Source organism: Nesoenas mayeri, assembly GCF_963082525.1.
Source record: "Nesoenas mayeri genome assembly, chromosome: 5".
NCBI classification, from domain to species: Eukaryota; Metazoa; Chordata; class Aves; order Columbiformes; family Columbidae; genus Nesoenas; species Nesoenas mayeri.
In genome coordinates, this window is record NC_137548.1 from 57573424 (window position 1) to 57586562 (window position 13139).

Genomic DNA, 13139 nt, shown 5'->3' on the forward strand with positions numbered 1-13139 from the left:
TGTGCTTTAAACCATGAGCAGTCCCACTAACGAGACTCCCTGGATGCTTAACTCTCCTGAAGCATCTGATTTCACGGTTAGTATTAGTGACATGACCTATATATATCTATAATCTTTTTGTGGCTGATGGTATTAAGGTTTTAGTTAATTTTCACGGGAATATAAAATTCAGTGGCTTGAATGCTGGATTTCTGAGCATTTTGTTGTCTGTATCTACAGTAGCAGGTCTTTCACCCTCTGGCTACTGTCTTTTTTGCTTTAATTCTGAAAAAGTACTTTCAGCTGTCAGCTTGTATTGTTTCTCAGTTCCTTCTGGCATTCTACAAAAATAAATCACTATACTGAATTTCTCTGACTCCAGAGAACTGGAGGCAAACGAAGGTTTATTAGACCCTTGTTCTGCACCTGTTCAGGCTTTTAGTGTTCCTACCAGTTTATCTGATCTCTCCATAATTGTAAAGTCAACTCCAAATAATTAGGAACTTAATATAACACCTTGGAGTAGAGAATGAGGATGCTGAAATTTGATTTGGGTAGAAATAGACTTTTTTCAGTTATTAAAATTATACAGTCATCCATAAAGATTTTCTACAGAGATGGTACCTAAATTAGAACTTGATTTGTTTAATAAATGTAATGCTGTTACATTATAAGCAGTTTACCTGAAATTTCAGCTCCTGAACTTCATCAGTTGTACATTTATTGAATTCTCATTGATCATGTCTCTCTCTGCTTTGTTGCATGTGAGCTCTTTGCTGTTTTTTTCTCTCTGTCCTCTTCTAACATGGTCTGTATCGTCAACTTTGTAATCTTCTATGCAGGTGGCTTTACGTTTATCATCTGACTGTTTTCTTTCTTGCCATTTTATATCTTTGGTTTTTTGATGCTGCAAAACCTTCTTCCTGAAGGACAGAAAAGAAATCCCTTGGAAGTCTAATCTAAAAAAAACAACAGTGTCTTTGTAACTGCTTCTTTTCTGGCTAAGAGATAGGTACATGTGCCTCAGGTAGCTTTAATAATGTATCATTTCTGTGCCAGTACTAACTCTACTGCTGAAATGCAGAAGCATACAGTAAGACCACAGGATTTTCAGCAGTGGTTAGGCTTTCACCAAACCTTGCTCCTTTAGAAGTTAGAAGGATTTTTGGTGACTACAGTGGGGGAACATGAGCCCCCCACAGGGAGCACCCCTGGGAAGCCTGCTGTCTGGCTTCACTTGCTTGTTTCAGCTTACTTTGGATGCAGTCTATGTATTATATGATGTATTATATGATAACACTTCTTCAGCTCTCTCAAGGAGTAGCAATCTATCTTCTGGATTTAAAAACACCAAGTGCTATTTTATAGCAATAAAAGTTTGTCATTATACTCTATGATCACATCGTGTCCACTACCATAATTCATGCTGCCAGTTTGGGGCTAGAATGATGCCATTCTGGTCTCTTTTTAGTTTCAACAAAAGGCAAAGCATGTAATTTCAATGCACAGCTGTTACACTTGTTAACATAGAGCACGTCTGCCTGGAGCTCCATTCTGGCCTAAAAAAATCCTAAGAAATCAATTACAAAGGTGTGCAATTATGACTATTTAAATAATAAAGTAGGAACCATACAGTTAATAAGTTGGTAGGCATCTGCTTAAAATCAATGTATCTAACTGTGAGAATACAAGATATATTCTGGTACATTCTCTGTTCACTGACATGTCACTAACAGATTAATCTTCTCCTAAAGAAGATCAAGCAAGTTTAGCACATTCTAAGTTTTACTTTGCAGTCAGCCCGCAGTAGCAGGAGTATGAAGGTAGAGAAGATCTAATATTTTATTTCCAATATATAACTTATGAATTGTACCCCTGGTGCTCTTGTGCAGAGCAGTGTTTCTGTCCATCCTGCCCTTCTCTTTCATCTCTCCCTTCCTCGTGCAAGCTTTTTTCTTCCTCTTTTCTGTGCTTTCTTTGTTTGGCATTCATGGCTTGATTTTTTTTCATTTTTTTTCTAAAGCAAGAGGGGACCATAGCCAACAGAAACCAAGCCTAAAAATCAAGGTGTCATCCTTGCTCCTAGCTATGACATAGTTTGCTTACCCTATAGCCCCTGGCGTCAGGAGAAGGATCTGCTGTTTAAACTGCTTGCTTCTTGTAAGGGAGTAAGAGAAGATACTCACTAAATACAATTAAAAATATCTACTTCTACTGTTCAGAGACAAAGATCATGACTATCAGAGTGTGACTGGCAGAGCACAGCACCTTTCCAGATGGAATCTTCCTCTGTTTCATTGCTGCTGACAGTCAGAGTTGTCCACTTCCAGGGCTACTCTTGCAGGTCCCTACTCCGACAGGACTTCATTGGGTTGATGTCAACAGGCATTTGGCAGGTTTCTGAATTGAAACCTGCATTGTTGAATGCTGACACAGTTACTGGCATAATCTTTTCCATTTTACCAAGTAGCTTCAGCCCTTTCTTAGGGTTTTGAGATTTTGTTTTAGTTAGTGAAGAAGTTCCCTTCCTATCACAAAACTGGTGGATTGCTTTATCAGGTAGTTAAGTTAGGAACAACGTATTTTTCTAGCCAGCCACAAGACCATAACCATTCTTACATTCAAACAAATCATGTGCTTAATGAAATACAATATTGATAAACATTACCTTGCCCCCAATGATGGCTTACGATCTTGGTGTCCTGGGATTTCTTTCACTGTGAGTTGCCCTCCAGGAGACTGCTCAAGGGTTTCAAACATTGCCCACTGATTAGTCGGGGTAACATGGGACATGTCCACAACAGAGACAGCTTTGGATTCCGACTTGTCCTTTCTACAAGTGCTGCTGCAAGTACCAGGTCCTGGGAAGGAGTAAAATTGTATCTAAGCCTTATGAAGAGTGAAACCAGAACTGAAATGGAGAAACATTCATTTCAGACCAGAGGAAAATGCACTTTAAGCCTGAAGGGAATCGTCAGGCAATTTATTCTGCATGGACTAGCTACGAAGGTTAATGAAGATGTTAACATCATAAAAAGCATAGCAAAATGATGGGTAACATGAAATTCATTGTTCTGGCAGTTTTCCATTGGATGAGTTGCCAAAAGAAGAGCTGGCATGCAAGGAGAGGCAGCAGAAATGTTGGGGAGGAGGAAATATTGTATGAGAGGCTGTATCCCGGGCAAAGTGACTTCCCAGATGAAGAGGACCCAGAACACACTTTGTTATTTTCCTCTGGCTGCTGCTTCCCTATGCAAATAGTTAAAAGGTACCTGAATTACTGAGATGGGACTTGTAGCGGCTCCTTCTCCAGTATTTATCCTCTGGTCTTGCAGAACCCTTTAGCCTGGGCTTCTCAAGACAACCAGAGCCACTGTTAACAGCACTGTCCACCACAGCACTGTTAGTGGGGAAGGGCTCCAGATCCCACTCTGAATCAGAAGAGGGGTGAGATGCTGCCACAGCTGCTGGTTCTTCTTGTTTTGGACCTTCCAGTTCTAGAAGGTGTGGAGAGCGCTCACTGCTGGACTCCGTCTCTTCAGTTTTGCTCTGAAAGAGCAGAGACCTGGATGGAAGAGGCCACCAGGCACCAAAATGGGGATGGCAGCAGCAGAGGCACCTTACATGTGCTGACAAACAGCATACACCATCACAGAGACAGTGGAAACGTGGCCAGCATGGTAAGCAGGGCAAGCAGTGCTTGGCAAGGGGATGTACAGCACAAACAGGAGCCAGGGCTGGTTTAGGACTGCAGGAAAAAATACAAGAGTTAGTGTCCAGACTGTCTCCAGGCTTCATCCTGCTGGTGAAGGGCATGTGGATCATCTCTATAACCCTCTCCCACAGGCTAGGGGCGATCCACAGAGCCACACCACGTGGGAGCTTCACTTTCTTGTCATTCCAGAACTGGACGGTAATTTCTTCATCTTCTGAGGCTGTTAAGAGAAAAGGTGAACAGCCATAAGCAGCTGGTCTGCCTGGGCAGCACACACATACAGATCAGGATTTGCAGCTTATTGCACTTTCTGCTCTGGTCAAGCAGTAGAACCAGCTATGACCCCTCTCTGTAACACCTCACCATCATGTCATGGAGGGTGGAGTGTGCAGCTAGGGCACCGTTGGTGTGACAACAGGCTTGGCAGCATCTTTCCTCCCAATTTGTTGTCAGATGAACAAGAAAACATTGACTGAGTAACTTTTGTTGTTAATGCCAAAGTTAGCAGTACTTCTTTGAGAACAGTATTTTAATGTCAGTGGAGCCTGACTGTCAGACATGGGAAAAATGAATGGGCTGTTGAAATCTCCTATGCTTGGGTGATAAAATCACCCCCAGATGTACCATTCAGTACAAATATGAGCATTCAAGCACAGATATGTGCTTCCTGAGAGCTGCCTCACTTGGACCCCTCAGGAAAAAGCCACCATCCTGCACATGCCAGACACAGCCTTGTCGAAGCAGATGGGCACATCAGTGAACACAGAGGATGACATTTTTATGGATGGCAACTTCCTTAGGGTCAGACTGGTGAAGTTACATGCAGATATTGATCAGAAAGTCCCATCAGCTCCTGCAAGCTTTAAGCAAGGCTGAACTATAGTCTGTGCACAGTATTTCTCTGGCAGTAGCACCACCACAAGAGTTTATCCTGACAATCTCACTCATGTTCCCAATCAAGGTGAGGAAGAAGAGGGCAGCATCTTTCTTACCTCGTAAAGGGTCCCTTGTCTCAATTCCTGTGAGGACAGTTCCTGGGCCGTATCTGGCCATATCTGGCTCCCAGGGTGCCAGCACTTTGTCTCCAGGGAGCAAGGAGTGCTTCATCCCATTCACGTATTCCACGATGTCATCCTTTCCTGTTTTTTGCACACACACTGGATGCCTTCCACGTGACACAGGTGGTTTGGCAAATTCTACCAGGAATGTGCCTCTGTCACTCTGTACCAGGAACAAAATAATAGTTTCGCTTGAAAACAGTCTCTAATGCATCAGGTCACGTAACCTTCCCCAGAAGGCCATTCTGTGGCAAGGTGAAAACACCAGCCGAGCCTGAACAATAACTAATAGCTTGTGGTGTCGATCTGGCATCAAGACAGCCAGAAAACCCTGAGAGGCTCACCAAAAAGCAGGCCAAGTGAAGCATATGTACAGATTCACTGCTGCTGGCACCTGTATTTTCTTCCCCAAAAGTAAAAGCTACAGATAGTGTGCAACCAGATTTCACAAACTACACTGTGTGCACCAGGTAACAAAGGACACTAAGGCTGTTCAGACCTGCTCTTCAGTCATGCCCAAGTCTTTTCTCATTACATATGATGTTAACTCATGGCTTCTTGGAGGGGTTGTGGGTTGCTGGGAATTTTTATTTTCTTTAAATTCAGGCCTGTCCAGAGGCTTTCCATCAACAATGAAAGCAGTCACTTCCCTGTTCTCAAGCAATAATGGACTCTTTTTTCTGTCAAGTTTGAAGTGCTAACAAACTAATGAATTAAAGCTTTCACTAACATTTCTGAAAAGACACCGAGCCATTGGTCCGTAGCTGACCCAAGCTGGAAGTGTGTATATTAAACACTAACGCTTTCCCTGTGCTGTTGATGGTGTTGTGTCTACACACAACAGTGGCCGGCACATTGCCCACAACACCACTCGTGCTGCCTGAGCCTGGCTCAGTGCCCAGCGCTGGCAGAAGCGGAGGAGCTGCTCTTGCAAGGTGCAAACACCACCACTTTCCCTGGGAACTGGGAGTTTGGGAGCTGCACGAGATGAGGATCCCCAGAAACACGCCTGTCCACTCCTAGGAATGGACTCAGTAAAGCGGACTGAGCACAGCAAGGGTCTGATCATCACCAGTTTATTGGTGCCTGAGAGAAAAGGCTCACCCGGCGTGCAAGGCAGCAGGAGGTGAGGACAGCCTAGAATCAGGCACATCGAGAGCTTTAAAAAAGTCAACAAAATCATGACCGTCAGCTGTCCTGGTGATCTGTTCTCTGGCTCATGCCCCAGCTGAAATCAAAACTGCTGCACAGCACTCAGGTGGTGTGAGGACTGCTGGTGAACCAGACACCCTACACATCCCCATGACTACCACGCAGCAACCGTCACTCACCTCTGTCTCCTCTTTTACTGTACCACGATAATAAAATCCATCTTGTTCCCCTCTCGCCAGCACGGGAACATTGCTGTCTAAGCCCACTGATCTCCCCGATGTGCTCAGCCTTTCCCATGCGGGGCCAGGGGAGGGGAGGCAGCAGCTAAGCCATTGGCACCTTGATGAAAAGAAAATGGGTCAGCACTGAGAGAAACAGCTTCTGTAGCTCATGAAAAAAAAAAATCTCGTAACATTTAAGAACTGGATCATTCCACCTCATTTTGTAGCACTCCCACAGGCCAAGGCATGTGGGAATAAACAGGAAACTTGCTATTGCTGGAACAGTTACTTGCTTTGGGGAAAAAGAAAAATAAATCAATGTCTGTTGTTACCCAGATTTCTTTGGTTTGGGGTTTAGAGGAAATGAGCCAGGAACATGCTGGAATCCTGGGCCAGCATCACCTGCACTGGATCCATTGCCGCTTACATGGAAAGCCAGTGCAACCCTTGAGGCCAGGACAGAGAAAGGATCCATCACCAGCACAGCGTAGGTGCGTTCCAGAGCGCTGTAGCTGATGGTTTACATTGGGCATTCAGGGAACAACCGAAAAGCAGAAAAGTAAACAACGAAACTGCTGGTATATGACAGGTTCAAGTTCAAAACAGGAAAAATAATCCCCTGTCACAAAGTATTAGGAACATTTCACAGAAGATGGCTGCTAATGCAAGATGCTTTTATCTATCAAAATAATATTAAATGAATGTTTCTTTGATAGGAGGTTTACTCAGGCTTTGCTTTTCATAATCTCCAGGGTAGCAAATCACTGTAGTTAATACCATCTAAAAAACTGCCAGTGCAGGGGAGGAAAAAGCTCAGATGATGTTCATGCTGCTAATTTATTAATCTGACACATTCTAGCCTGTTTTATCCTATTAGATATCATGAAAAAGAACAAATCACAGACTCAAACATGAACTTAGTTTTACCTTTGGGGGGCTCGGGCCTCGGCGATCCAGGCGGGATGCACCACAAAAGAGCTCCTGCAGCAGGGGCTGACACTGGAGCACGAGAACTTGTCCAGAGCTGGAACTGCGCTGCAGAACCTGTGATTCGGAGTCGAATGAGACATCTTGCAAAAGCAGCTACCTGCAGGAACTGGTCGTGACCTGCTGGTAGTTGAAAAGAGACAACGTACCGGCATTTTCCAACACAAACAAATGCTTTCTAGCGTATCTCAAGAACTCAGTAGCTTTTATTGTTTACTTTTATTTTTAAAAGAGTGAATTCAAAATATACAGACTGGCATTTGGTCAGATGAATCCATATCACTGACTTCAGTGATCTTCAGTCGCTCAAATCCCAACCTCATAGAGGGACAGAAATAGCCAAGGAAACTAGAAATGCTGTGAAAATCCCCAGGAAAGCAGGAGCTTTCACCTCCCTCCAACTTTTGTTTCCCTCTGTAACATGCAGCCTTCTTTTCTTATACCTACACTCTCCTCTAAAGCTTTTTCGTACACAGTCCCAGCCAAATCTTCCCTGTTTTACAAGCTGCAACAGAAACTACAGCTGCTGTTGACAAGCTGAGCAAATGTGACAATTTTCGAACGTGACATTAGATTACAGTTGCCTGTTACTTGTTTTATTTATAGTGATGTATTAAGAGGAAATATTTTGATCTTTCAGCTGTCCTGTCATGTTTTATAACAGTAGGATTATGGCTTGTCATAAGAAAGAACGACATGCTCAGATTTGACAAGTGATAACTATTCAGAGGCTGTCACAGTAAGATTGATGACGTGATGCTATCTCTTGGAAGCTGACAAGATTTCATATACAAGCTTCCACTATTTTTTTTTTTTAATATTGCTTAGAAATGTTTAGCATGTTTAGGGTAAAATGTGCCAGGAAACTCAACAACATATAAATTTTAAGTGCCTAATTTACTTTACAAAACACTGTTTAAGGTCTAAGATTACGTTTAAATGTTACTTTGTCTCTTCAATAAGAGATATGATCTGATAGTCCGTTTTATGAGGACTCCCAGATATATGTAATTGCAGAAAACTAGCACACCAAACAAGAGCAGATTAACTGCTGCAAAACACATCTTTAAGTCAGCAAATTAACACAATACATTCACTCGTTTCACAGCTACACAAACTCCTTTACTATACACCAAAACAAGCCAGAATCAGTAATACTTCACAAAGAAAACCAACTATCACTGCTACATAAAGCCCCATTTTACATCTATTCAGTGCTGTCACCGCTGAGAGCCAGGTTCGCTATTTCTGTATAAAACAGGGCACTCACAAAGGCAGCAACACCTTATGAGATTTTATTTTTCTCTGGATAACTCCAAGTACTTGGACACAGCAGCATTTCAAACTTACCAGCAACCAACAATACTCCGTCTGGTCAATTTGGATTTAGTGCCAAGGCAGAAATCTTGCCCGCCGGAGCCGTTTGTGCCAGTGTTTCCTCGTTGCTAAGGAGGTTGTCACCGGCGCTGCTACCAGGACAGGACACCCTGACCTCACCAGTTCACAACCAGCAGATGGTGGCTACAGAGAGGACCATTTATCTGCCACACATCCACACAATTTTCAGCTCCCCCTTGGTCTAGACACTGCTCTGAAAGACCACAGGGGCAGAGAAGGGATTATAAAAGGGCACAGTGTCCTCTAGGCTTTCTGTCTACTATCGCAGGGCAGAAAATAGCATCACACAAAGTTACAGCTCAGATTTAGAAAAAAAGTGCCCGCCACCAGAGTGTGACAAATAAATTGGTTTGAAATGTGGACATAGAGGTTGAAGCCGAGACAAACTGAGGTCAAATGACTTTACAAACTTTCCACAATAAAGGGGAAGGATTAATTCTACCCTCTTCCTGCAAAGCGCACACCAAAGAATTGCCAGAATACAGTGCAGAAATCTGGCTGTGATCCCTCATCTCCATTTTCTCCTTAACAAATGTTAACTTTTTTTTTTGGTGGGGGGGTGAGGGAGGAAGACTTAATAGCATTTGGTAGGCATTTTTCAGTTCACTGCTATAAAAACAACAGGATGATTGCAATTAGGGACAAGGATACAGCACTTAGGAAATCTGTAACCATTTTCTGTACATTCAGCTGCACCCACAGACAACCCGCTCCCATGCTGCCAGCAGAATTGATTAATATCAATAATACAATTCCTTTACATACAGCAAATGTTAAGAACATTTTGCCAGTCATAAGCTAAACTCTCCTCACTATCTTCACATAAATCTCTCCTATACCACTTAGCCGAAACCATCAATAGTACAGAGGAACAGAGGTCAGGGGAGACCATCCCAGACCTCAACCATCAGCAGGGAAAGTCCCAAAAAAATTCTGTTGCAGGATTTTTTCTTTTTCCCCAAGGCCAAGATCTTGCCAACCCTCTTTATACTTGGAATTTGTGAGCTGTTCTAGTAATATTTAAGGGCACTGACAGCTGAAGAATCCAATTTTCAATAGAAATTAGGCTCAGTTGGTAGTTTCTACTGGGATTTAAACAAATATTCATTAATAAGAAAAGGACGGAACAGCACTTGCCAGACATTTTGCTCTTCCTATGTTCAGAAACCATGCTCCAAAGAGCTGCTCCCCTGCCCTTTCTATTTTCCCCTTTTTTAACTAAGTTATCCTTTCTGTTGGCATCTAACAACATTCCTGCGAACCCTTAATCTTTTAAGAGAAACACTAGCTATTAGAGCAAAAATCTTTTGAGAGTGAACTAGTGAAATTACAGAAAATGAGAGGAATCTCGGTCCCATCAGAGGAAAGCATTTATTTTAAAGCACTGTGATGATGTATACAGTTATTTCACACACATAGGTATTACATTTTTGGTTTGGTGACAATTTTATAAGTGTTTTCCAATTTCCATGAATTAACTGACTTAAGCCATTTAGATGCAGTTTCCTCGGTTACCTTTTTTATATCTAAGCATAGTTACTATGTGCAAAATCAAGATTCTTTTCTGTGGGCTGATACTGACATGTGCTATGACCTGATCCTAAGATGTGCCAGGAACGTGCATGTCACTAATAATACAGTGGCTACCAGGTGCCCAGACAGGATACCTTTCGCTTAGTTTGGAACAGTTTAGATCATCTTCAAAAACTGGTTTTATTAAATGCTTTAGGCACTTGGTTTGGCTCCAGGACATTTTTTTCTGCCACCACAGAATCACTGTACAGAACAGACTGTAGGTAGCTGATGTATTTTATTGCAGCACGGAGTGTCTCTACTTTGCTGAGCCGCTTCTCCACATATTCCTTTGGCAGGTGATGCCGCAGCTTAGCGTAGCCTTCATTGACACATTTCACCCTCTGTCTTTCCCTCTCATTCCTCTTTCTGATGAAAGCTGGCCCATAGGAGCACTCACTTCTGTGGTAATTAGAATGGGACATTTGGTAGGGAAAGCTGCAGGGCTCACTGTAGAAGTTCTCTGCGACGATATGCTCAGACACGAAAGGAAGGAACGACAAATCTTCAGGGCAAGTGACCTGGTTTGGTGTCTCTGGGTACGTGTGCAACGTGACCATCGGGTCAGCACAGAAAGGTCTGGCCAGTTGTACGCGCTGAGTCTCAGCACAGACAGACAACTTGCTCATGAGGTCACAGCAGCTTCTGCCATCCATCGGGCTCTGCATTTAACCTGGAAATGCGTAATCACATAATAGTTTTAACAAGCTATACTGAACAGGAGAAAAAACTCACCTGGACTTAGCAACACCTGGCATTACTGGCATTTTCCAGGAGAAACTTCTAACGCATTTCTGACATTTCTTCTTGGAAGACTGTTACATAGAGCAGACAATGTCCCATTTGAAAATGAAAGAAGGTGTAAGTCAGCAACACTGATTTAAAAAAAAAATGATAGATTTTATGAAAATAAAACCACTAAAGTTTGCTAAAAGAAACAGCAGCCTCCTTTCACTTCAGCTTTAGAAATTATCTACCTTTATGCACCACACATAGTTTGCTCTGAATCCTCCAAAATGTACACCTCTACAGACAATAAAAAGCAGGTCAACATCTGAGGCAACATCTCTACCTCCTTCTCCTCACTGAAAAAAAATTAAACCTACTGTTCCAGTAACAGGCTCCCTGTTCATACCAAAAAGCCTTCAAAGACGAATTACTTTTTCTCTCTATTAATTTGATGTCTCATTCACTGCACTATCTTAATTAGATAGAAAACTTGTGCAGGGAATGGATCTCAATATTAATTTTATGCCTGTCAAGTATTAAATACATTCTACATCAAAAGTTTCACAAAACATTGAGAGGATTAATTTCTGCTTGACATTTCCTTGGGCCCTCATACTGCTTCTGCATTCACCTGCATATTTAACACAAATATGAAAGAAATACAATCCTACCAATAGAAGATTATGAAAGAATCAATTTATTCAAGGAAAAAAATGCATGTCCTCATAGTATTTTTCCAATTATAAATTATTTTACTAAGAAGGGACTGCACATAGTGGTTGATGCACTGCTAGAAACTAAGACTGGCCTACTAAAACCACACACCCTCTCTTCAGAGCCACGTTATAGCAGGTGCAACTACTCACATCAACCTTATGCTTTTATTAGAAAGTTAATCTTGCAGTGTTTTATAGGAAGCCACATTATAACGCCTTCCCAGTATCATTATTCAAACAGCTAAAGAGTAGCATAACCGTAACGATCATCACCTAATAGCTAATTGAAAATAAATTTTAAATAATTAATTTTTAAAGAATTACTGTGAACCATCCTCACGGATTGCAAACAATACTTGCCTACAAAGAATCCACCCAAAAACACTCTCACCATCCACTTCCACACCCACCCATTGCTGTCTAACACACTGAGGTTATAGTACACCCTTAAAAATGGGAACTACACCTGAACATTACACTAGGTTACTAGAAACATCTAGATTACATACTCACAAAAACCTTGCAAAGCTTCCGATGTTCAGACCATGGTTCCATAACATAAATGGGATCCTCTTAATCCTTTATAAGAACACATTTTAACATTTTCTAATGATTTCATACCTGCCACATTTAATACAGAGAGAATTTTTACTCAGTACAGACCTTTCCTCACATGACATTCTATCAAAAAGCCTCTGTATTCAGTGTCATCTCTTTTTCTAGTGCAAATAGGTCTCACAACAAAAATCCTATGAGCTAATAGTTCATTTACAGCATGCTGCTAGACAAGAAAGAGTCACATGCATCTTAAACAGATACTTCTGTACATAGGGTGAAAGCATGAACACATCTATTTTACAGTAATATACATGCAGAACATCAGAGGTGAATATATACACTCTTTATAAAACGAAACTAGTAGACAATCATCTTTTCTGCTTCCACAGGTTGGGCTATTGTCTAAAAACTTTCTACTGCTAACAACTTAAAAACATTGTCTGAGGAAAAAAGTCTGTTACATAGCAAAAAACACTTGATAACAAAACACTATAGAGCAAGAAATGAAAACCACCACAACCCCTAAAGGAATACTTGTAGTATTTGTTGCTTAGTACTGACACTTCTGCTGCATAATAGCATTACATAAAACAATTATCTGCTGCCTTACTATCTGCACAAAGTGCAGAATCCAAGTGTTAGCATCGTTTTCCTTTTAAACCAGAGACTCACCAATCTTCAGATGAAAGTAAAATCCAAGGAAACAAGATGTGCTACTTTAAGACTGATGAATAATACCTGAAAATATCTGAATGATATTAAAAAAGAAGTTAAAGTTCCATTTTTCTTACACCTTATTTAATAAGAGATCATATTAAACAAGATTCATTTAAAAACTACGGAAGCACTGTTACCGAAGAGCTGGCGTAAGTGATTTACAAAAATATTGATATTCAGCAAAGATCTGTTGCTCGATACAGCAATACGCAAGTCCCTTACCTGAATTATGTAGCTTGTTCCGCTGAGTCAACGACTGCTGCAATTTATAGTCAATTGACAACATGCAAAGCAGCTTACAGTCAGATCTGCTCATTTCTGGTTTGGCTTTTCCACC

General features: G+C 41.6%; 2 protein-coding genes across 3 annotated transcripts; both read right to left on the reverse strand.

Annotated features, from left to right (window-relative positions):
* Positions 1-793: 793 nt before the first annotated feature.
* On the reverse strand, positions 794-8522 carry LOC308040904 (uncharacterized protein C11orf16; the record flags this gene model as incomplete). Its single annotated transcript, XM_080345283.1, has 7 exons — positions 8463-8522; positions 7053-7235; positions 6084-6243; positions 4687-4915; positions 3252-3914; positions 2648-2840; positions 794-902 (listed from the first exon to the last, which is right to left on the reverse strand). Coding segments are annotated over exons 2-7 (1497 nt in total), but the record flags the coding sequence as incomplete, so codon positions are not given.
* A 156-nt stretch (positions 8523-8678) lies between these two features.
* On the reverse strand, positions 8679-13093 carry ASCL3 (achaete-scute family bHLH transcription factor 3). 2 transcript variants are annotated; one of them, XR_013922219.1, is made up of 5 exons: positions 13025-13093; positions 12758-12833; positions 12041-12148; positions 10026-10755; positions 8679-8703 (listed from the first exon to the last, which is right to left on the reverse strand). XR_013922219.1 is itself a non-coding variant. In XM_080345927.1 (4 exons), exon 4 carries the CDS (start codon positions 10748-10750, stop codon positions 10211-10213), a length of 540 nt encoding a protein of 179 aa, XP_080202053.1. In that variant the 5' UTR covers positions 10751-10755; positions 12041-12148; positions 12758-12833; positions 13025-13093; the 3' UTR covers positions 9903-10210. The 2 variants fall into 2 exon arrangements, 1 of the variants encoding a protein (XP_080202053.1); XM_080345927.1 differs by lacking the exon at positions 8679-8703 and having other exon boundaries at positions 9903-10755.
* Between the last annotated feature and the right edge of the window lie 46 nt (positions 13094-13139).

Coding starts and splice junctions, on each gene's coding strand:
- ASCL3 (XM_080345927.1), bottom strand. CDS start 10,750: ATGCAGAGCCCGATGGATGGCAGAAGCTGCTGTGACCTCATGAGCAAG.